The 22,896-nt window shown below is 59.1% G+C and overlaps 2 protein-coding genes across 9 annotated transcripts in view; one reads left to right on the top strand and one right to left on the bottom strand.

Annotated features, from left to right (window-relative positions):
- Positions 1-28: 28 nt before the first annotated feature.
- GOLGA2 (golgin A2) lies at positions 29-20,128 on the top strand. 2 transcript variants are annotated; one of them, XM_038745391.1, is made up of 27 exons: positions 29-118; positions 4,857-4,979; positions 5,473-5,553; positions 11,616-11,717; positions 11,990-12,033; positions 12,176-12,239; positions 12,488-12,547; positions 12,673-12,753; positions 13,238-13,276; positions 13,468-13,530; positions 13,627-13,720; positions 13,909-14,015; positions 14,283-14,341; positions 14,499-14,637; positions 15,140-15,229; positions 15,348-15,455; positions 15,565-15,652; positions 15,760-16,097; positions 16,568-16,681; positions 16,876-17,100; positions 17,348-17,438; positions 17,524-17,621; positions 17,731-17,928; positions 18,028-18,130; positions 18,480-18,586; positions 18,826-19,006; positions 19,090-20,128. In XM_038745391.1, exons 1-27 carry the CDS (start codon positions 29-31, stop codon positions 19,317-19,319), a joined length of 3,117 nt encoding a protein of 1,038 aa, XP_038601319.1. In that variant the 3' UTR covers positions 19,320-20,128. The 2 variants fall into 2 exon arrangements, with proteins under 2 accessions (XP_038601319.1, XP_038601320.1); XM_038745392.1 differs by lacking the exon at positions 5,473-5,553.
- Positions 20,129-20,747: 619 nt separating this feature from the next.
- The window catches only part of DNM1 (dynamin 1), a 60,431-nt gene continuing 58,282 nt past the window's right edge, over positions 20,748-22,896 (bottom strand). For 4 of the 7 annotated variants that reach the window (XM_038744596.1, XM_038744598.1, XM_038744597.1 and 1 more), the window contains exon 22: positions 20,748-21,376. In XM_038744596.1, the coding sequence (XP_038600524.1) occupies positions 21,114-21,376 (263 nt within the window). In that variant the 3' untranslated portion in view covers positions 20,748-21,113. Of the gene's footprint in view, positions 22,090-22,847; positions 22,885-22,896 lie in introns of all 7 variants that reach the window. The other 3 variants (XM_038744602.1, XM_038744600.1, XM_038744601.1) reach the window with 3 other exon arrangements.

Raw genomic sequence — 22,896 nt, 5'->3', positions numbered from 1 at the left:
TGCCGCGGTGGCTGCCGGGATCGCGGTGATGTGGCCCCCCCCTCCCCCCGCCCCCCCCACCGGGCCCGGGATGGCGGACGAGAGCCGACAGAGCAAGCTGGCCGCGGCCAAGAAGAAGGTGACGTGGGGGGGGGGGGGGGCCCGGACTATTGACTGAGCGCTTCCCGTGTGCGCAGCACTGCGCTGAGCGCTGGGGAAGGACCCGTCGGCGGCGGATAGGGGCGGGCCCTCCCCGCCTCCACAGCCTGGGCCCCCAACCGCCCCAAGGCCCGACCCTCAGTCAATCAATCAATCAATCAATCGTATTGATTGAGCGCTTACCGCGTGCAGAGCACTGGACTAAGCGCTGGGGAAGGACAGGTTGGCAACATAGAGAGATGGTCCCTATCAATCAATCAATCGTATTGATTAAGCGCTTACTGCGTGCAGAGCACTGGACTAAGCGCTTGGGAAGGACAAGTTGGCAACATATAGAGACAGTCCCTATCAATCAATCAATCAATCGTATTTACTGAGCGCTTACTGCGTGCAGAGCACTGGACTAAGCGCTTGGGAAGGACAGGTTGGCAACATAGAGAGACAGTCCCAATCAATCAATCAATAGTATTTACTGAGCGCTTACTGCGTGCAGAGCACTGGACTAAGCGCTGGGGAAGGACAAGTTGGCAACATAGAGAGACGGTCCCTATCAATCAATCGTATTGATTGAGCGCTTACTGCGTGCAGAGCACTGGACTAAGCGCTTGGAAAGGACAAGGTGGCAACATAGAGAGACGGTCCCTATCAATCAATCAATAGTATTTACTGAGCGCTTACTGCGGGCAGAGCACTGGACTAAGCGCTGGGGAAGGACAAGTTGCCAACATAGAGAGACGGTCCCTATCAATCAATCGTATTGATTGAGAGCTTACTGTGTGCAGAGCACTGGACTAAGCGCTTGGGAAGGACAAGTTGGCAACGTGTAGAGACGGTCCCTATCAATCAATCAATCGTATTGATTGAGCGCTTACTGCGGGCAGAGCACTGGACTAAGCGCTTGGGAAGGACAAGTTGGCAACGTATAGAGACGGTCCCTATCAATCAATCAATCGTATTGATTGAGCGCTTACTGCGTGCAGAGCACTGGACTAAGCGCTTGGGAAGGACAAGGTGGCAACATAGACGGTCCCTATCAATCAATCATATTGATTGAGCGCTTACTGCGTGCAGAGCACTGGACTAAGCGCTTGGGAAGGACAAGGTGGCAACATAGACGGTCCCTATCAATCAATCATATTGATTGAGCGCTTACTGCGTGCAGAGCACTGGACTAAGCGCTTGGGAAGGACAAGGTGGCAACATAGAGAGACGGTCCCTATCAATCAATCAATCGTATTGATTAAGCGCTTACTGCGTGCAGAGCACTGGACTAAGCGCTTGGGAAGGACAAGTTGGCAACATATAGAGACAGTCCCTATCAATCAATCAATCGTATTGATTGAGAGCTTACTGCGTGCAGAGCACTGGACTAAGCGCTTGGGAAGGACAGGTTGGCAACATATAGAGACGGTCCCTATCAATCGTATTGATTGAGCACTTACTGCGTGCAGAGCACTGGACTAAGCGCTTGGGAAGGACAAGTTGGCAACATAGACGGTCCCTATCAATCAATCGTATTGATTGAGCGCTTACTGCGTGCAGAGCACTGGACTAAGCGCTTGGGAAGGACAAGTTGGCAACGTATAGAGACGGTCCCAATCAATCGTATTGATTGAGCGCTTACTGCGTGCAGAGCACTGGACTAAGCGCTTGGGAAGGACAAGGTGGCAACATAGAGAGACGGTCCCTATCAATCAATCAATCAATCGTATTGATTGAGCGCTTACTGCGTGCAGAGCACTGGACTAAGCGCTTGGGAAGGACAAGGTGGCAACATAGAGAGACGGTCCCTATCAATCAATCAATCGTATTGATTGAGCGCTTACCGCATGCAGAGCACTGGACTAAGCGCTGGGGAAGGACAAGTTGGCAACATATAGAGACAGTCCCTATCAATCAATCAATCAGTCGTATTTACTGAGCTCTTACTGCGTGCAGAGCACTGGACTAAGCGCTTGGGAAGGACAAGGTGGCAACATAGAGAGACGGTCCCTATCAATCAATCAATCGTATTGATTGAGCGCTTACTGCGTGCAGAGCACTGGACTAAGCGCTGGGGAAGGACAAGTTGGCAACATATAGAGACAGTCCCTATCAATCAATCAATTGTATTGATTGAGCCCACTGTTGGGTAGGGACTTTATATCTTGCCAATTTGTACTTCCCAAGCGCTTAGTACAGTGCTCTGCACATAGTAAGCGCTCAATAAATACGATTGATGATGATTGAGCGCTTACTGCGTGCAGAGCACTGGACTAAGCGCTTGGGAAGGACAAGTTGGCAACGTATAGAGACGGTCCCTACCCAACAGTCGTCCCACACCCCGTTCCCCCCTGCCCACTAAGTGACTTGGGCCCGCCACCCGACCCCCAGCCTGTCCCCCTGGAGACGTGTATATGTGTTTGTACATATTTATTACTCTATTTATTTATTTTACTTGTACCTATCTATTCTATTTATTTTATTTTGTTAATATGTTTGGTTTTGTTGTCTGTCTCCCCCTTCTAGACTGTGAGCCCGCTGTTGGGTAGGGACTGTCTCTGTATGTTGCCATCTTGTACTTCCCAAGCGCTTAGTACAGTGCTCTGCACATAGCGCTCAATAAATACGATTGATGATGATTGAGCTTTTACTGCGTGCAGAGCACTGGACTAAGCGCTTGGGAAGGACAAGTTGGCAACGTATAGAGACGGTCCCTACCCAACAGTCGTCCCACACCCCGTTCCCCCCTGCCCACTAAGTGACTTGGGCCCGCCACCCGACCCCCAGCCTGTCCCCCTGGAGACGTGTATATGTGTTTGTACATATTTATTACTCTATTTATTTATTTTACCTGTACCTATCTATTCTATTTATTTTATTTTGTTAATATGTTTGGTTTTGTTGTCTGTCTCCCCCTTCTAGACTGTGAGCCCGCTGTTGGGTAGGGACTGTCTCTGTATGTTGCCATCTTGTACTTCCCAAGCGCTTCGTACAGTGCTCAGCACACAGTAAGCGCACAATAAATGCGATTGATTGATTGATTGGTCGGCCTGTTGGGTTTTAGGCCCAGCCCCACTGCCTTCAGGACCGGGCGGCACCGGTGGCCCCCCCCCAACTCCGAACCAGGCCTTGGAGCCAGGTGTTGGGGGATCCGGGCCTTGAACCCCGCACTCCGGGCCTGGTGCCCCCGAAGCGGGCCTGGGTGACCCAAAGAGTCGGACCATTCATTCCACCGTATTTATTGAACTATTACTTTGTGCAGAGCACTGTACTAAGCGCTTGGGAAGGGCAGGTTGGACCAGCCCTGGTGCGGAGGCAGGGGGATGTTGGTGGTCGTCCAGCCTGGACGTTTTGGGGAGGGACCGGCACGAAGGCCGGGAGTGGCGATCGGCCACCACTGGGGCTGGCGTTAATAATAATAATGGCATTTATTAATCGCTTACTATGTGCAAAGCACTGTTCTAAGCGCCGGAGGTATACAAGGTGATCACGGGGGGCTCACAGTCAATCCGCATTTGACAGACGAGGTAACTGAGGCCCAGAGAAGTGAAGTGGCTTGCCCAAAGTCACACGGCTGACAGTTGGCAGAGCCGGGATTTGAACCCATGACCACCGACTCCAAAGCCCGGGCTCTTTTCCACTGAGCCACGTTGCTTCTCTGTACCTATCTATGGTTGCCACCCGGGCAGGGCACCTTTGATCTGCCTGCAGGATAGTGTGGGCCATCTCCAAGACCCCGCAGGAGGCTGGGACAGTTTATCCACCAGCCATCCGTCCTGTCCTCCCTCTGTGAGGCACAGAGGGAATAATAAATCATATCTGTTGTCTTTCCACCCACCTGATATAGATTGATTCTTGCCATTGGCGAGTGGGCCAAGTGGCTGGAAAGCTTGGGTTGGGGCCTCAATCCCAGTTCTCCTGGTTTTGGTACCCCCATTCTCCTACGTCGTTATCTCCCTTCCTTTCCCTCCTCCCCCATCTTTTCTCTGTATCTCACTGTCTCTCTGTGTGTGTGGACACGCGTGTGTCCTTGTATCTCTGTCTAATCCTTGGTGATCACGGCTTTGCCCCATTTCTCCTCCGGGAAAGCCGAGGCCCCGGGATCTAACCAGACAGGGTTACTGGGCTGATAAGGCTGTAGATTTAGATCAGCCATCCGAGCCTAAAGGCTTACCTTGGTGACAGTAATATTATACTAATAAGCCCCTTTAATTAATAGACCCAGTTTCTAGGTTCCAGTGATTTCAGAGCACTTGATAATTCTTACAACATCCCTGGGAAGTGAGGGAGAGAAAGATTGGACACGGTCTAGTGGAAAGAGCACAGATCTGGCAGTCAGAGGACCTGAGTTCTAGTTGTTTGTATCCACCCCAACGCTTAGTGCAGTGCTTGGCACAGTGTGAGCACTTAACAAATACCATTATTGCTATTATTTTCCATAGATCCATTTTGGACCCCCTTCAGATTCCCCTCAGGTGTCCTCCCTCCCCACAAATGCTCTCCGATTCTGGACACCGTGTCGCCTAATATTCCCAACTCCCCGAGAGTCATCCTCTTCCCCAAAGAGATCCTGGGAAACAGAGGTACAGGGTCTGAATTGCCCCAGTTCACTCAGCGAGCCCGGAGTCTCCCCATTAAGCATTGCCCTGCCTTTCGTTCCTCACCGTCCAGTGGCTCAGACATCCTTTGGACAGGCCTCAACTTCGGCTCACATGCCCGGTTCCTCTTCCTTCCAGCTGAAGGAGTATCAGCAGAAGAACAGCCCGAGTGTCACAGCAGGAGCCAAGAAGAAAAGGAGAACGAAAGATGGCAGTAACCCTGAGACTCCTCCCTCCGGCGGCCGCCATTCTCCTCAAGACGTGAGTTTTAACTGGGTGGTCCCCTTCCCGGAAAAGGAAGGAGAAGATCTGTGATTTGAGCGGCTTCTTGAGTGTGCCCCCCCCCCTCGCCCCGCCCATTCTCCAGGGCAGCCTTGCAAATAATGCTAGAAACGGGCCGGTCCCCTGGGACAATTTACCAGCCGACCAACGCTCCTGTCCTCCCACTATAAGGCACAGAGGGAGTCAAGTAAATACTATATGCGTTCTTTACACTCACCTGGCGTAGATTGGTGCTTGCCATAGGTGAGTGGTCCAAGTGACTATTTGGAAGGCTGACCCTGGCTTTTGGGTCGGGGCCTTATCCCCGATTCTTTTGGTGTGGTGCCCTCATCCTCCTGCGTCGTCCCTCCCTCTCTTCTCCCCCTCAGGCATCTTTTCTCTCTGTCTCTCTCTCTTTTTCTCGCTGTCACTGTCCGTGGGTCTCTCCCCTCCTCCCACCTTTCCTTTTTGTTTTCCTTTTCGCCTCCTGTAGATTCAGGACATACTGAAGGTGCTGGTGTCTGACCTTAGTCGTTCCAATGGGGTAGCGCTGCCCTCATTGGACAAGCGGAAGGTGAGGCCACGCTGAGGTCCCATCTCACTGGCTTGCTGTCCCTGCTCTGCATGCCTCCCCGGGCCTCTCTCGGTTTGGGGGCAGCTTCGCCTTCGGCTTGATTTTTCTGTTGCCGTCATTTAACACTCAACATGGTCGTCTCTTTGCGTTTATCTGCCCCGTTGCTTTTTCCTCCCCCACCTCTTGGGTGCCCAAGGGAGGTGTCCCGGATGACCTGGGGGAGGGATCCGTCCCCAGAATCCAGCCGCGGGGGCGGTTTTCTCTCGTATCTGCCGTGTCCTTGGACCCTGTCGATGGATCAGTCAGTGGTATGAGCAGAGCACTATAGTAAGCGCTTGGGAGAGGACAGTACAACAGACCTAGCAGACACGTTTCTTGACCACGACGAGCTCACAGCCTAGAGGGGGAGACCTCAAAGACCATCCATCCTAAAAAGGCCAAACTAGTAAGCCTCCCGTTCAGAGGCATTTGGGGACCGTGAGGGTTAATTGGTTTGCTTTTAAGGTCGGAAAGATAGGGTGAGAGGAAATGGATTCTTCGCTGAAGCCGGAGGGATTAAGGTGAGACCTCAGGAGAGACCTTCTGCCTGAAAGGGGCAGGTGACTCATTAGAATAAATTATCGCATGGACTCTACCTTCCTAGAAATTAAGACAAGGCCAGACACCCATCTGGTTGAGAGGGTATTGATGTCATTAATTTGAAGGCAGGGGGATTGACTAGATGGCCTATGGAGGACCTTCTGGTCCAAGAAAATGAGTAATAATAGCAACTCTGGAATTTGTTAAGCATTTACCAAGCACCATAGTAAGCGCTGGGGTAGATAGAAGATAATCAGTCCGTGTTCCCACGTCGGGGGTCACAGTCTAAGGGAAAGGGAGGACGGGTATTGAATCCCCATTTTACAGATGAAGAAAGGGAGGCCTAGAGAAGTAAAGCGACTTGCCCCAGGTCACACACAGTGACAGGACTAGAACCCAGGTCCTCTGACGCTCAGTCCGTGTTCTCTCCACTAAGCCACGCTGCTTCTCGTGTCTAATGAGATGTTGGTTCTCCTTGAGGAGGGACGTCCTAAGCGGCATGGATGGGGTCAGGTGAGACTCGAGAAGAACGTGGGAGAGGAAGAAGGTGGGAGGAGAGAGTGAACGGGGGTAGGTGGGCGGGGAGGCGAGCCCCAGCGAAGATGGAGAACGGAGCCGAGGAGGGGAGGCGTTCAGTCAGAACAGTAAATGGGCCTGGCGCCGGAGGTTTGGGGTCCAAATGGGCCTTCCAGAAGCCCATCCTCTGGATGGGCCTCAGGGAATCTACGTTCCCTGGCCGACCCAACGGGTAAAGCCTCCTCGCTTTACCAAAGCGGGCGACCTGCCAGGGTTTGATGAGCAGCGCCAGCTGTAGAGCTGCAGCCCCTGGGCAGGGCCCCCGAGGCCTCCCAGGAAGTGGGTGAACCGCTCCCTGGGGTCGGCCGGCCAGCTTCGGGAGCAGCCTGTTGCCAGGAGGGCGAGCAGGAGTGCCCGGGTCTGGGACGCCAACTTTACTGTCAGCTCTGCCGGCCGATGACTCGCACCAGCAACTGACGCTGGCGTTTCCCCCCGGGGCAACTCTCACGCCGAGCCGGGAAGCCAGAAACTGGCTGGAATGCAGCGACGTCGCCCATCTCACCCACACAGAGCGCCTCAGAGCCAAGGTCACTTGTTGGCAGGCCTGCGGGGAAGACACTCTCCCTGGAGGAAAAGGACCACCATCTTGTCAGAGGGCAGGGGAAGCAGCCAAGTCTCCCGGGACCGGAACCCCAGAGATCAGATCCCTAACCTGGGCAATCTCCCCAACACACACACACATAAACACCTTTGGATTCACGGGGCACTCCGTCTCCTGTCGGAGTCCTGTCACCCTCTCTCTCCCGTCTCCGTCTCTGTCCTTTCCTGGGGTATCCAACCCTTCCGTAGACCAGGTGATGAGCCTATGGGATCTGACCTGGGTATGTTGGAGGAAATCAAATCCCTGTGGGAGCCAGGAGCCATCTGAGAAAGCAGCAGCAACTGTAGCAGCTGAACTCACTGGCAGCCCGGGTCCTGGACCATTCCTGCTGTCCCCACTCCCCTTCCCCAATCTCCGTTCCCCTTGCTGTGATTCAGAGACCCTACACACTCCTCCCCAGGGGTGGGGTGGGGTGGGGGGCAGCAGAGGGGTCTGGCCCAGCGCCTCGCATGGGAGAGTATTCAGTCATCATCATCATCATCAATCATATTTATAGAGCGCTTACTATGTGCAGAGCACTGTACTAAGCGCTTGGGAAGTACAAATTGGCAACACATAGAGACAGTCCCTACCCAACAGTGGGCTCACAGTCTAAAAGGGGGAGACAGAGAACAAAACCAAACATACCAACAAAATAAAATAAATAGGATAGATATAGTCCATGCTCTCTGATAATTAGAAAGAGACCATGGCCCTGGGCACTCTGGCAGGTGAGGGGCAAAGGTCATGTGATTCAGGGAAGTAAACACACGCAAAGCCCAACAAAATTTCTTGTTACATTTCCGAACCAGAGCAAGGGGGAATTTCACCACCATGGAAGCCAGGCTTGGAGAGGATTCCTGGGCGCGGCTTCCTTGAGAAGCAACGTGGCTCAGTGGAAAGAGCCTGGGTTTGGGAGTCAGAGGTCATGGGCTCCGCCACTTGTCAGTTGTGTGACCTTGGGCAAGTCACAACTTCTCTGGGCCTCAGTTCCCTCATCTGGAAAATGGGGATGAAGACTGTGAGCCCCACGGGGGACAACCTGATAACCTTGTATCTACCCCAGCGCTTAGAACAGTGCTCGGCACACAGTAAGCGCTTAACAAATACCATCGTTATTATTATTATTATTTCTGTGGGCTCATCAACTCCAAAGAGCGAGCCAGCTCCTCCTCCCCACCCTCCCCATTCCCCTCCACCACCAGGCCCCTGTTTTTTCTGGCCAGACCCTAATAATAATCATAATAAAATAATTGCGGTACTTGTTAAGTGCTTACTATGGGCCAAGCACTGTTCTAAGGGCTGGGGTAGGTACATGTTAATCAGATTGGACACAGTCCCTGCCCCACACTGGGCTCACACTCTTAATCCCCATTTTACAGACGAGGGATGGTCACACATCAAATATATGGTGGAGCTGGGATTAGGACCCAGGTCCTTCTGATTCCCAGACCGGTGCTCTGTCTAGTAAGATTGTGGTGTTTGTTACGACCCCGTGGCCCCCATCCCTTGAGGACCGCCACCCCCTCGGCCTTTGTCAGGGAGGGATGACCCTGGACCCTTAGACTTTCTCCTGCTGGGCCGCCAGCACGCTGAAACCCACCCCCGCCTGTCCATCATCCCTGGGCCCGGCCCCTTGACCCCTTGGGAGCTAGCTTGTCTCCTGGGGATCTAGCGCTGTTTTGGGGCTCCATCACCCACCGACCCCCAGTTCAGGCAGCCAGACACCGCAGCTCTGAATCAGCGGCCCCTTGGATGGGCTGGGGTGGAAGGGAGCTGGAGAGAGAGGCCAGGGTTGGCCCAAGTCCGACCACTGCTTCCAGTTGCGCTCGGATTCCCAGAATATCAGGGCTCAGCTTCCTATTTGGGGGCCCCTTCCAGAGAGGCAGAACCACTGAGGTGACACTGGGTACCTTGAGAAACCCCAGAGCCTCAACTCTAGGCAGCTGGAGTGACAGTCAATAGATCAATCATATTTATTGAGCACTTACTGTGTGCAGAGAATTGTATTAAGCGCTTGGGAGAGTACAGCACAATAACATAACACGATATAACGAGCTTACAGTCTAGGGGGGAGACGGACATTAATTACGGATTTGTTCGTAAGCGCTCTGGGGCTGGGAGGCGGGATGAATAAAGAGAACAAGTCAGGGTGAAGCAGGTGGGAGTAGAAGAAAAGGGAAAGAGGGCTTAGTCAGTGAAGGCGTGTTGGAGAAGATATGTCTTCGATAAGGCCTTGAAGTTGGGGAGAGTAATTGTCTGTCAGATATGAAGGGGGAGGGCATTCCAGGCCAGAGGCAGGATGTGGACGAGGGGTCGGCGACCAGATAGATGAGATTGAGGTGAGTTGGCATTAGAGCAGTGAAGTGTGCGGGCTGGGTTGTAGTAAGACAGAGATGAGGTAGGAAGAGACAAGGTGATGGAGTGCTTTAAAGTCGATGGCAAGGTGTTTTTGTTTGATGTGGAAGTGGATGGGCAACCACTGGAGGTTCTTGAGGAGCGGGGAAACACGGACTGAACATTTCTGTAGAGAAATGATCCGGGCAGCAGAATGAAGTACGGACTGGAGCGGGGAGAGACAGGAGGCAGGGAGGGCAGCAAGGAGGCTGATACAGTAATCAAGGCGGGATAGATAAGTGCATGGATTGATGTGGTAGCAGTTTGGATGGAGAGGAAAGGATGGATTTTAGCAAAGTAATGGAGATTGAACTGACAGGATTTAATTCATTCAATCGTATTTATAGTGATGATCGTAATGATAGTGTGAATGTATGGCTTGAATGGGAAAAGAGTTAAGGATAACGCCAAGGTTATGGGTTTGTGAGACAGGAGGGATGGTGGTGCCATCTACAGTGACAGGAATGTCAGGGGAAAGACAGGGTTTGGGTGTGAAGGTAAGAAGTTTTTCTTTTGAAGTGTTCACTTTGAGGTGATGGCGGGGCATCCAAGTAGAAACGTCTTGATGGCAGGAGGAAATGCAAAGCTGCAGAGAGGGAGAGAGATCAGGGTTGAAGATGTAGATTTGGGAATCTTCCACATAGAGGTGGTAGTTGAAGCCACGTGGGCGAAGGAGTTTTCCGGGGACTGGATGTAGATGGAGAATAGGAGGGGACCCAGAACTGAACCTTGAACCCACAATTAGGGGATTGTGGGGAGGCCGAGGAGGAGCCCATGAAATAGGCTGAGAATGAGCAACCAGAGAGATAGGAGGAGAACCAGGAGAGGGACGCTGTCGGTGAAGCCGAGGTGGGATAACGTTTCCAGGAGAAGGGGACGGGCGACAGTGTCGAAGGCAGCTGAGAGGTGGTGGAGGATTAGGATGGAGTAGAGACAGCTAGGGCCTGGGGTGGCAGAGGATGCTGAGAGCTGGGTGGGCACTCGGGCCATGCCAGCTGATGACTAGAAATAAACCGCGATTCCGGGCACTGAGGCAGGCGAAGGGCAAAGGTCATATGACTCAAGGAAGTAAACACACACAAAGCCCAGCGAAGCTTCTTGTTAAATTTCCGATCCAGAGCCGGTGCCATTTCCGAGCCCCATGGAGGTCCAGGGTTAAATACCCCCATGCCTGGGCCTGGGGTGGGATCCCTGCTGTGTTCTCCCCAGATTTTTGGGATGGGGGAATGTCCACAGAGCAAGGAGGCCACAGGAGAGGGAGGTGTGAGAGCCTGTCGTTGGCTCAGTCTCCTCCCCTAAAGAGGCAGGAGGGAGAGGGGATTCTGGCCGGACGGCTTCGGAGTCAGGGAGGCCCGGCTGGGCCTGAGAGGAGGCGGGAGCCACCGGCTCCCTCCCCTGCTGCAGAACCGGAAACTGGGGAGCAGGTGCGGCCCTGCCAGGGCTGGGCAGGCTACCCCGGGGACCTTCCTTCTTGCTCCCTTCTCTTTTCTCCCCATCCCACACAGCTAAACCTTGGACCCGAATGCTGCTCTCTTCCTTTGGCTAGGAGGGAATGGGGCGGGGGGGGGGGAGATAGAGACAGAGAGTGGGTGTGTGTTGGGGGGCAGGGGTCCCCATTGTTTCGGAGGCAGTATTAGGGCTCAGAGCCTGGAAGAAGGGAGAGGCCTCTGTCAGCAATGTTGATGTAGGCTTGATGTCCTGGCGACATGATGTGTCTCTGTGACAGGCGTCACATGTTCACGCGTTCATGATCATTGCACCCTACGGGAGAGTCTCCAACTGAACCGAGACACCGAGATTGGGGGGGATTTCTCTTGGAGCCCTACCCTTTCCACGCTCACCTGTGTCCCTGAAGCTCACTCCCCGCGCCCTGCCCGCCCTTGTACCCTGTGCGTGCCACCCCTAACCGCCGTGCTCTGTTCTGTGACAGGCGCCCCATGAGAGTGTTGCTTTCGCCCAGCCACCTGCGGACGTCACCGGGTCCCTTGGCTGCTCCAGCCCCCCCCACCCCGCTAGCATGGCGCCGGCTCAGGTTTGTGCCTCCGACGTCCTCTCCGGCCCTCCACGCTCCCGGTCCTCCGGGCCTTTTGGGCTCTGGGCTTTCCCCGGCAAGGGGGAGGGTGGGTGGTGGCAATCCGCCCACACTGGCATTCAGTCTCGTGGACTTCTCCTGGCACCTCCTGGGTTTTAGCAGGAGAGAGGGCCCAGCTTCCAGCCGACCATGCTGAGTGAGCCAGGTGTGGCAGGTATGACCAGCAGCGGGACCGCCCCTCACCTTTTCCCTTTGTGCCTTCTTCCCCACAGATGTGGGATGCTGACCTCAGGTCCCGCCCTCTGGACGAAAGCAAGTGAGTCTTTTTCTACCCCCTCAGGGCGGTGCTTCCCGACCCCCGGGGTCTCTCTATGTGTTCTTCTCCCGTTGCCATTGCTCCTCCTCCACCTCCCCCCAACACATTTCACCACTGCCCTCCCCTCCGTGTCCATCCACAGGTCTCTGTCCTCAACCGATAGCCTGAGGCAGCTCTCAGAGCAGCTCAACGGAATCGTCTCCCAGGTACTCCCAGGCCTGGGTTGGAGTCAGACTCGCAGGGCACCGGGAGAGGGAAGAGAGGGGACTGTGGGGTAGACGTCATGTGAGGTTAGGGTCTGGGGGTGAAGAGAGTCAGGGAGGGCAGAGAAGGGATCACCACTAAGATCAGGGGCTCAGAGGGTGGAAGGATCTCAGGAGACGGGGCATCCCGGGGGCCTTTGACCTCTAGACTTCAAGTCGCTTCCTCCCTCTCTCCGTCCCTTCCCTTCCAGTCCACATCCTACATCAACGGAGAAGGCCCGGCCCCTTCCTCCAACATGAAGGAACTGGAGGTAAGCGGCTTGGGTCCCCGGCGAGGGCGAGCCGCCATCCACCTGCCCCAAGGGCCTTCTGTCTAACGACTGCTCTCTCCTCCCCTCCTTCTCCTCCGGCCCCTCCTCCTTTGCATGCGCCTCAGAGCCGGTACCAAGAGCTAGCAGTAGCCCTGGACTCCAGCAATCTAACAAACAAACAACTCAGTAGCAAGATAGAGGAATTGGTAAGCTTCCAGTCCTCCTCCCAAGCCCCAGTCTGAGGCTCCTCTCCCTCCGGGGCCCCCAGAGCCAAGGCCAGGCCAGAACTGTCCGGTGCCAGGTGGCTCCCTCGGGCTAGGAGATTCAGGGTTTGTCCCGGGGCTGGGAAGTGGCCAGTGAAGGTTAACCACGCTGTCCCCTCCTCTCCACCCTCCTGGCTGCTTCTGTCTGACTCCCTCCTACACCCCCAGGTGCATCCCACCTGCCTACTCTTTCTCTTCTCTGCCCCTGAGCCTGCCCTCATCCCCTGCATGTCCCCAGGAACTCCCCAAATTGGCTTCCTTAGAGGGAAGATCAGGAAGAGTGAGAGGAATGGCAGCATCCCACCCCGGTCCCTGGGTCATCCAAGGACTTCCCTTCCTCTGCCAGACCCACTCTCCCCAAGGTCCGGGGCACTGGGGGAACCCCGGTTGTCATGGGGAGTGCCTCTCTGATGTGAACTTTTTACAGAAACAGCAGAACCAAGATGCTCTGAATCAGCTGGAAAAGGTAGAACCACCTCCCCGCTGTCCGCTCTCCCCCTGACCCTCCCCACCAGTTTCCACCTCTCTCCCTCCGCTCTCCTCCACCCCTTAGATCGTTCTGCACCTCCTAGCCCTCTGACAGCCCTCCGGGACCGACCCGTCCTCATCCCTGCCCCGCCCGCCTCTCTGATAGGCCCTCGACTTTTCCCCTTCCAGGAGAAGAAGGACTTTGAGCAGAAGTTTTCCAAGGAGCAGGGGGCCCTCAGGGAGCAGCTGCAGGTAGGTGGGTGAGTTTACTCCGGGGAGGGGGCAGTGGGAAGTCCCCAGTCCTCGTTTCCCTTCCCGCCCAGCCCCGACCCCTCCGCTCTCCCTCAGGTTCACATCCAGACCATCGGGATCCTCGTTTCAGAGAAGACGGAGCTGCAGGCCGCTCTGGCCCACACCCAGCAGGCTGCCCGGCAGAAAGCGGGTAGGAGGCCAGGGTCCCCACTCTCTGGCTTTGCAGATGGCTTCCTCTCCGTCCACCCCACTGATCTCCCTTCACCGGGTTGGCTCGCCAGGACTTGCCGAGGGCCATCCCCCTCCCCTCCCGGGGGTGTGCCATGCCCCCGCGGCTCACCCCGCCAGAAAAACTTTTCCCACCCACTTCCATTCCAGGTGAGTCCGAGGATTTGGCCGGACGACTGCAGACGTCCCGGCAGCGCGTGGGGGAGCTGGAGCGGACGCTGTCTTCTGTCTCTACGCAGCAGAAACAAGCAGAAAAGGTTGAGCCCCTCCAGAAAGATTCCCTTCCTCCCCCTCTCCCTCCCTCCACTCTCCCACCCTTCAGGCTGTCCCTCACTCTGCTCTGCAGGTGAATATTCTGAGTGGAAGACCCAGTCCACTGGGCTGTTTCTTGCCCCCGAACCAGTTCCCGGCAGGTTCTCGTTGCCTGGGCTCAGTCTGTGGTTCCCGGGTAGGGGGAGAGGGGTCGGACGGGCTTGCCTTCTCCCACGCTGCGGCCGATTTACCTGGCTTTCCTTTCCTTCTAGCACAACAAGGAGTTAACGAAAGAGCGGGACGCCCTGAAACTGGAGTTGTATAAGCACGGGTGAGGAGAGGCTAAGGGAGGACTAGCAGGGTTGGTGGGGAGGTCTGGCGTGCGGAGTATGAAAGGAACTGAGGAGAGCACAGCTGTGTGATGGACCCCACCTCCCGCGCCTCTCCCTCTCTCCCCCACCAACCTCGCCGCTGGCCTCCACCCGCAGCAAGGGCAACGAGGAGCTGAAGCAGCAGAACTCCGAGCTGGAAGAGAAGTTGAGGGCGCTGGTGACGGAGAAGGCAGCGGCTCAGCTGGGCCTGGAGGAACTGACCAAGAAGCTGGAGATGGCCGAGGTGTTGCACCAGGTAACGGGGGGCCGGGATCAGGGTGGGGGTGGGCTGCCACCCAGCCTCCGGGGGCCCACAGGATTCCCTGCTTCTGCCCCTCTGGCCGCCTCCCTCCCTCTCTCCGTTCGTCTAAATCACCTCTCCGGGAAGCTTCTCTTGCTCAGCCCCTACCCAATCTTCAGTCCGTCTGCCCCGTCCACGGTCCACTTCTCGCCCTCGACTCCTTCTTGACGTTATCATCTCGGTCTGTCGATCCATCAGTCAGTGCTGCTTATTGAGAGTGCACGCTGCTCTACTGAGCGCTCAGGAGAGTAGACACAATCACCGGCTTCAAGGAGCTGACAATCCAGTCGGCTGTTTGTGTTGATGCTGCCTGGTGACTCTCCTGGCTGTGTGGCCAATCCGTAAACCCCTCAAGGGCAGGGGTGGTGGCGCGAGGCGATGCCTGCTGTGGATGCCCGGTGCGAGGCCGGGGAGGGGATGGAGGCCGTGGGTTGACGGTTGCATTTCTTTCCTCTAGTTCTCCAGCCAGTCAGGGGCCCCGGATGCCAACCAGCAGCTGCAGCTGGCGCTGGAGGAGCGTGTGCAGCTGGAAGCTCACTTGGCGCAGGTGAGCGTGCAGAGGCCTCCCCCCCAGCCCCCCGGCCGTGGAGGACAGCGGGAGGACGGGAGGTTGAGAGCCCGTGGGCAGGATCCCCCGAGCCGGCCTCCTTCCTCGGCCTCTCCAGCTGTCAGAGTCGCTGCAGCAGCTGCAGATGGAGCGGGACCAGTATGCGGAGAAGCTGAAGGAGGAGGGGGCCGTCTGGCAACAGCGGGTGCAGCAGCTCTCGGACCAGGTGAGGAGGGCGGGCACGGCGGGCAAGTCTGAGGGTGAATCCGCCTCCCAGGGGGCCTGCCCTCACGCAGCTTTTTCTCGGGCCCACCCGCCGCCCGTGTCCCGGCCAGGTGCGGCTGCTGGGGGAGGAGAAGGAGCGCGGCCGGAGTCAGATCCAGGAGCTAGAAACCAGCCTGGAGGAGCTGAGGACGCAGCCTGGTAGGCCTGGCGGGGCGGAGGTGGGGGCCGGAGAGCCGCAGGGATAACGGGACCGGACCGGGCGATCAGGGGCCCGAAATTCCTGACCCACCGCCCCCGCCTCCCAGCGGCCCCCTCGCCCCCAGATGAGGCGCCGGGGCCCTCGGAGGCCGAGCGGCAGCTGCAGGAGGAGGCGGAGCGGCTGCAGGGGGAACTGGCGAGGCTGGCGGAGCAGCTGCGGGCCCAGGTGCAGGACAACGAGGGGCTGAGCCGCCTGAACCGCGAGCAGGAGGAGCGCCTGCTGGACCTGGAGCGAGCGGCCGAGCGCTGGGGGGAGCAGGCGGCCGAGCGGGAGCAGATCCTGGAGAGCATGCAGAGCGACCGCACCACCATCAGCCGGGCGCTCAGCCAGAACCGGGAGCTCAAGGAGCAGCTGGCCGAGCTGCAGAACGGCTTCGTCAAGCTGGTACGCCTCCCCCATCCCGGCCACCGCACCCCGAGGCCTTTCTCCTTTTCCCGTTTGGCTGCGCCGCTCCTCCAGCTGCCCCGAAACCTTGCCGCCCCCCACCCCGGCCTCCTCTGCCTCCCTCTCGGTGGGTCGCTGCCGGCCCCACTCTCTAACGCGGGGCCCGGGTCGCTCAAGGCAGCACCGGCTGGTGGCTCCCGCAGGCCTCGGTGGGCAGTGCCCCTGAGAGCCAGAGCCAGGTGGCAGAGCAACATGACTGGGTGGTAGGCCGTGGGATAGTGGAAGAACCCAAGACGGAGAGAATTTGGGCACCCGGAGCCTGGCACGGAACTGAGCCGGGAAGCAAGCTCCTGGGAGGGATGGGATCGTGGGGCAGATGGGAAGACTGATGTCCGATTAGGGAGAGGATCCCTCTCCTCCCCCCACTTCCTCCCCCCGCCCCTCCAACCACCCTCCCCTCACCCCGACAGACCAACGAAAACATGGAAGTGACCAGCGCCCTACAGTCGGAGCAGCACGTCAAGAAGGAGCTGGCCAAGAAGCTGGGGCAACTGCAGGAGAAGCTGGGGGAGCTGAAAGAGACGGTGAGGCCTCGGGGGCGGAAGACGCCCGTGGAGAAGGAGCGGGGCCAGTCTGAGTGGGCAACGGGACTGGGGGTGGGGTGGGGGGGTCCAAACCGCCTGGGGATGCTCCGCAGGGCGCGGGGCCGGTGGGGGGGGCCGGGCCTGGCCTCCAGCCTCCGGCCGGGACCTCCACCTCGCCGGTGCCTCCCCCCCAGGTGGAACTGAAGACCCAGGAGGCGCAGGGGCTGCAGGAGCAGCGGGACCAGTGCCTGGGCCACCTGCAGCAGTACACCGCTGCCTACCAGCTGCTGGCAGGGGAGAAGGAGGAGCTGCATAAGCAGTTCCTGCTCCAGACCCAGCTTATGGACCGGCTGCAGCACGAGGAGGTGCAGGGGAAGACGGCTGCCGAGCTGGCCCGCCGGGAGCTGCAGCAGGCCCAGGTGAGGGTGGAGGGTCCCGGTGGCAAGGGGGCTGGACTCGGCACCCACCTGTGGCCTCCCACTGAATCCCCCTTCCCTTTCTCCCCCCTCTCACTCCTCCCACGTTCTCTCTCTCCATCCCCCTCTTCTCATTCCCTCTCCCTCCACTTCCCGCCCCTTCCTTTCTCTTCCTCACCCTCTCCCTTTCCCCATTCTCTCCCCGTCTTTCTCCTTCCCCCTTTCTTCTCTGCCCGTCCCCCCTCCCCAGGAGAGTCTGCAGGCCGCCACCCAGGAAAACCAGCAGCTGCAGGCCCAGCTCAGCCTTATGGCAGAGCTGGGGGAGAGCGATAAGGCCCCAGGTGAGCGGTGCCCCCCGGGAAGGAAGGGTCCGGGGCCCGGATCGGGCCGACCGATCCCTCTGACCGATGCCCCCCGACCCCGCAGAAGGGGAGTCGGAGAGTGAGGAGCGGGTGGAAGAGGCCGAGGAGAGGCCTAAGCCAGCCGTGAGCATCCCCGAGGACTTTGAAAGCCGCGAGGCCATGGTGAGCCGAGCCGTCCCGTGGTCCCTTGTAGCCTTTCTCCCCCGGCCCCGTCCGTCCTTCCCCGGACACCGGCCCCCATGTCCCACCCTGTTCCCGTGCCCGGCTCCAGGTGGCATTCCTGACCGCGACGATGGCCGGGGTGGAGGAGGAGCGGGAGCGGCTGCGGCGGCGATGCCAGCGCCTGGTACGGCAGGCGGCCGCCCTCGGGCAGCGGCCCAGACCTCTGGCGCCGGGGCAGCCCGAGCCCGGGGACAGCGTCCCGGGGGAGGTGTACCACGCCCTGCAGGCCGCCATGGAGAAGCTGCAGGTGAGGCCGATCCCGGGGGGCGGCGGGGGGCGGGGGGAGGCTTGTCGGGGACGGGCCCTGGCTGGCCCCTCCAAGCCCTGACCCCGCCGCCCGCCCCAGGGCCGCTTCACGGAGCTGATGCGGGAGAAGGCGGATCTGCGGGAGCGGGTGGAGGAGCTGGAACATCGCTGCATCCAGCTGTCCGGGGAGACGGACACCATCGGTGAGGGGGCGGGGGCCCGTGGCGGGACAGCGCCGGGGAACGGGGTATCGATCAATCAATCAATCGTATTTATTGAGCGCTTACTGTGTGCAGAGCACTGGACTAAGCGCTTGGGAAGTCCAAGTTGGCAACATATAGAGACAGTCCCTACCCAACAGTGGGCTCACAGTCTAAAAGGGGGAGACAGAGAACAAAACCAAACATACTAACAAAGTAAAATAAATAGAAGAGACACGTACAAGTAAAATAAATAAATAGAATAATAAATACGTATCGGGATGGCGGAGGTGCAGGGGGCTCCGGGACCCACTGGAGCCCATCTGCCCCATCCCTCCCGCCCCCGCTGCAGGAGAGTACATCGCCTTGTATCAGAGCCAGCGGGCCGTGCTAAAAGAACGCCACCGAGAGAAGGAGGAGTACATCAGTCGGCTGGCCCAGGACAAGGAGGAGATGAAGGTAGTTGGGCATTACCATGGTAACGGTTGGGCCCCTGCCCTGACTTCCCCCAGCTCCCAGCTTCCCCAGAACCTACTTCTCCCTCGTCACCGAGCCCCAGTAGTCCTCCCATTTTGCGTTTTGAGGCCCCCGAAGGTCCCCCCGCCGCGCCACCCCATCCCCTCTTCCCGTCGGTCGCTCCCGGAGGGCTGCCGCCGCTGCCGGGGCCCGGCGGGCCTGACGGGCCGGGGTCTTTGCAGTTGAAGCTGCTGGAGCTGCAGGACCTGGTGATGCGACTGGTCGGGGAGCGCGACCAGTGGTACCGCAAGTTCCTGGTGGCCGCCCAGGGGCCGGCGGAGGTCGTGGGGCCGGGTGGCCCGGAAGAGGACGGGGGCCTGGCCCCCGGGGAGCAGCCGGAGCGCAGCGCCGCTGAGGGGGAGGGTGAGTCGGGGAAGAGCCGGAGAGGTGGTGGGGGTTGGTTGGGGGGAGGAGAGGCCCGCTGAGAACGCTTTCGCCCCTGCCAGACCTGCGCGAGGTGAGCCTGGCGGATGAGCCAGCGGCGGGGCCCCCCTTCCTTGGCGAAGCGCCCCCCAGCCAGCCCCAGCTCGATGACCCCACGGCCCAGCAGATCATGCAGCTGCTGCGGGAGATCCAGAACCCCCAGGAGCGGACGGGGGGCCTGGGCGACAGCCCTTGCATCCCCTTCTTTTATCGGCCCGACGAGAACGACGAGGTCAAGATCATGGTGATCTGAGCGGGGAGTGGGCCCGGGGCCGGCCGGGGCCCCTCCCCCCCCCAGCCAGGCCACCCGCACCGGTGGGCAGGAGCCAGCTCAGCTCGGTGGACTCCCCGTAGCCACCTGGCTACCAACCCAGGGCTTCTTCCCCTCTTGTCCCCGGGTCCGAGGGGCATGTTTATTCTTAGCTGACGGCGCAGAGGAAGCAGCCCAAATCAGGCGGTGCCCGGGTGGGAACCCTCGGACCACCCCCCTCCCCACCCCTTCTCGTGGAGGGGGGCGGGGGGTGATGGCAAGAGGGCCATTAGGGCCCCTCTCCCTCAGACCGGCTCCTATCCTGGCTTTGGTGGATGCACCCGAGGAGTCCCCCCCACCCCAAACCCCCACCCTATCCCCCGCTCCTTGAGCCTTCAGAGGCGGGACACGCAGCACTTTCAGCGGGCTCGGAACGGGCGGCATTTCCTTCCAGCGGGCACGGGCAACCGAGAGAGGGTAGAGGATAGACTCCGCTTGAACTGTGGCAGGGAAGGCGGCAGGGCGCGGGCGGTGTGTACATACTGTAGCTGTGTAACATTTTGTATATTGGAGGGAGCACGGCCAGCGGATAGTGCCGCCGGTGGGCCTCTCTGCCCGAGAGGCCGAGGACCCCGCCCCCGGGAGAGGCAGGGGGCATTTGCTACGGACTCAGAGTCTAATAATTATTTCCAGGGATGGGGGGAAACTATTTATTGGTGGCATAGAGCAGGGCAAGGAGGGGCTGGGGCCTGGGTGATTTGACTCCTGTTTCTTTGGCTTTTTCTTTCGGAATAAACGGATTCAGCCCACCACTGCGTCTTCCGGCCCGCCTCCCCCCGGCTCCTCCGAGGACCACCCTGCTAGAACCTGAGTCTCCGGGCCCAGGAAGCGTGGGGCCGCGTGGGGGGGCCACGTAAGGGCCTGAAGTCGAAATTTCCGGCTCCCCGGTAGGGTCGTGATGCGGTGGGGGAAGGTACCCTGTTATCCAGCAGCCTCCAGGGCAGTCATGGCCATCTCCCGGCTACTGGCAGGAAGCCCTTGCTTCTTGCCCCTCTAGCATAAGGGCAAAGGTTATCCAGAAGCAGCACCCTTTCCCCTTAGTCACCCACCTTGAGTGTGGCCTCTCTCTTTGCAAGGGTAGGGGCTTGATATCTTTCCTTCCCCAAGCAGAGGTAGGGGCTTGAGCAAGCTCTTCCGCTGCTGCTTTCCTTCTACCCCCCTCCCTGGGCTCTGCCTGGCCCTCAGAGCTTCAATCCCCCTCCCCAGGCAATACACGGGGTGTGGATATAGTTCCACGAGACTGGTCCTGCCCCCAGTTAACTGCTTTTCAGCTGCTCTAGGGGGGAGCTTGTCCCTACCCAGCCCCCTCCTCCTCGTCGTTGTGCCCTCCATGGCCAGCCATCCCCCCGCCCCAACACACAGACTCGCAGGCAGTCCCGGCCAGGGGAGGATCTCCGTCATACAGAAACGGACTTTTATTCTCAGGCGACGGTCAGAGCAACGGGGAGGGATGACAGCCACGACAGCCACCAACACAGCACCCACACGTCTGAGGGGAAATGGGGGGACGGGCGGGAGTCCCCCGGCTGGCGGCCTCGGGGGTGGGGGGGACAGTCGGGAAACAGGAGATAGAACACAGTGGGTGGGGGCGGATGCGGGATCTCCGGGTTGTGGAGACCCCCAGGTGCTTGAGCAATAAGAAAACTCCACGTGGACGTCACGATGGCCGATTCCCACCCCAGCAAGGTGGAGCACGGATCTATATATGTATGCATATGTGCGTGTGTGTGTGCATATTTATAGATATTTATAGAACAGGGCATAGAGGGCTGGGGCCACAGACCAGGGCAGTGGGCTCTGAAAACAGGGGTCACTAACATCACCTAATGACTGATACATGTTCCGGAGCGCACGACAACAACCAGACACGTCAGGGGGTCGGGGGGTACGTCTGAGGCAGGAAGTGGGGAAGGGAGAGAATCCTGGAGGAGGAGCCGGGTTACAGGTCAAATGGTGGCCGGGGGCTCTCGGGCCGGGATGGGCTGGCCTGCCCCGCACGGCTGGGAGAGGGGCAAGAGAGAGAGAGAGAAGAAAACGGGTAAGGCGAGGGCACCCAAGATGGAGAGCGGAGCGGCCTGAGAGGCAGTAGGGCAGAGGAGGGGGTGAAGGCGGTGACAGCAGTGGAAGCCAGGGATGGAGGGAAGAGATTGGGAAGAGGAGGAGGAAGGGCTTGGGGTTCAGTCTAGGGAGGGGAAAGGGGGGGGTTCCTCACCCAGCGGCCGGCAGGGCTGCTCCCCAGACATGCCAACACCCACATCTACGCACACGGCATCCACACACACCCACTCACAGAGGCCTCAAGGCCCCAGTTCTCTGCCCCGTGGGGAGCGTTCAACACTGGGAGCTGTAGTTCCCCCTTCCCTGGCTCAGATCCCTCACAAGCCTCCGCGGCCAGAAAGCGCGCAGCCACCAGGTCACGGCGCTTCGAGGGTTTGGGCTTGAGTCGCAAAACAAGGTTTGGCTCTTGTGCTAAGAAGGAAAAGTCAAAGATCAGGCCCCCAAGAGAGCCGGACCGCCCTTCTGTAGAGGGGGAATGGACCAACCGGCCCCCACCCTGGGTCCCGGCCGGCTGGAGGATGGAGAGGGAGGAGGGGGTTGCGGGAGGGCCGTGGGCCTCGGTGGCGGGGAGAGGCGGCAGGGTTACAGATCTAGGAGGGGCGGCTCGGCCGGGCGGGGGTTGGCAGGTCGCGTAGGTGAGACGGGGCCCTTCCTGCTGGGGAGAAGCAGAAGAGGAGAGTCAAGGGTGAGGGCGGGATCTGGCCAAAGTTGGGGAGGGGGGGGGACGGCAGGAGCGGCAGAGCCAGACCCCACTGCCTCCCATTTAGTGCCCCAGGCTGGTCACCCTGTGGCCTGAGAGGGCTGAGCAGAAGATGACTGACCAACCTGGAGGGACTAAGGGTCTTGGGGATGGGCCCAGAGAGGGCAGGGGGGGTGGAGGGCTGGCCCAGCCCAGCCCAACCTGAGGGACTACGGGAATAGAGGAGTCAAAAGGGGAAGGTCTGAGCAAATCTCTCCCTGAGCCTGAGCCCTGGTGACCCCCGTGTCAGCCCCACACAGTGCCCGGGGCCACGGGGGCAAGGCCCAAGGCAGGGCAGTGCCTCCTGCCCTGATCTGGGCTCTCCGAGGGGCATCTCCCCCCCCGGGGCCCTCCTCAATCCAGCACCCCGTCCGAGATGCTCAGCGGAGACTCGGAGAGCAGGAGGCAGCCGAAGGAGGAAGAGAAAGGCAGAGAGGCAGGGAGGGCCCGGGAGAGGGGCCGGCAGAGCGGGAGCAGCTGAAGGAGAAGGAGGCCTGGGGCCGCCGAGGGTGTGACTGCCTGTGCTAGAAACCTAGAGTCCGGCGGGCCGGCCCTGCCTGGCCCTGCGGGGCCTTGGGGATGCCGGGGCCACCGGGCCTGGCGTGGAGCCTGGGGCGGGCTGGGGACAGGACAGGCACACTGACTCATGCATCACACGGTGGGGCAGCACGTACCGTGGCTCTGAGTCCTCAGGGGTCACTGATAGTGATTCTGAAAGACAAC

Source organism: Tachyglossus aculeatus, chromosome 4 (assembly GCF_015852505.1).
Source record: "Tachyglossus aculeatus isolate mTacAcu1 chromosome 4, mTacAcu1.pri, whole genome shotgun sequence".
Lineage (NCBI taxonomy): Eukaryota > Metazoa > Chordata > Mammalia > Monotremata > Tachyglossidae > Tachyglossus > Tachyglossus aculeatus.
The sequence above is the reverse complement of the archived record's forward strand: the minus strand, read 5'-3'. Positions and strand labels throughout refer to the sequence as shown.

Bases quoted from the DNA above. Each gene is read 5' to 3' on its own strand.
- GOLGA2 (XM_038745391.1), top strand. From the start codon at position 29: ATGTGGCCCCCCCCTCCCCCCGCCCCCCCCACCGGGCCCGGGATGGCG. The intron at 13,721-13,908 runs GTAGGAGGCCAG...CTTCCATTCCAG, and splicing joins GGCTGCCCGGCAGAAAGCGG to GTGAGTCCGAGGATTTGGCC. The intron at 18,131-18,479 runs GTGAGGGGGCGG...CCCCCGCTGCAG, and splicing joins CGGGGAGACGGACACCATCG to GAGAGTACATCGCCTTGTAT.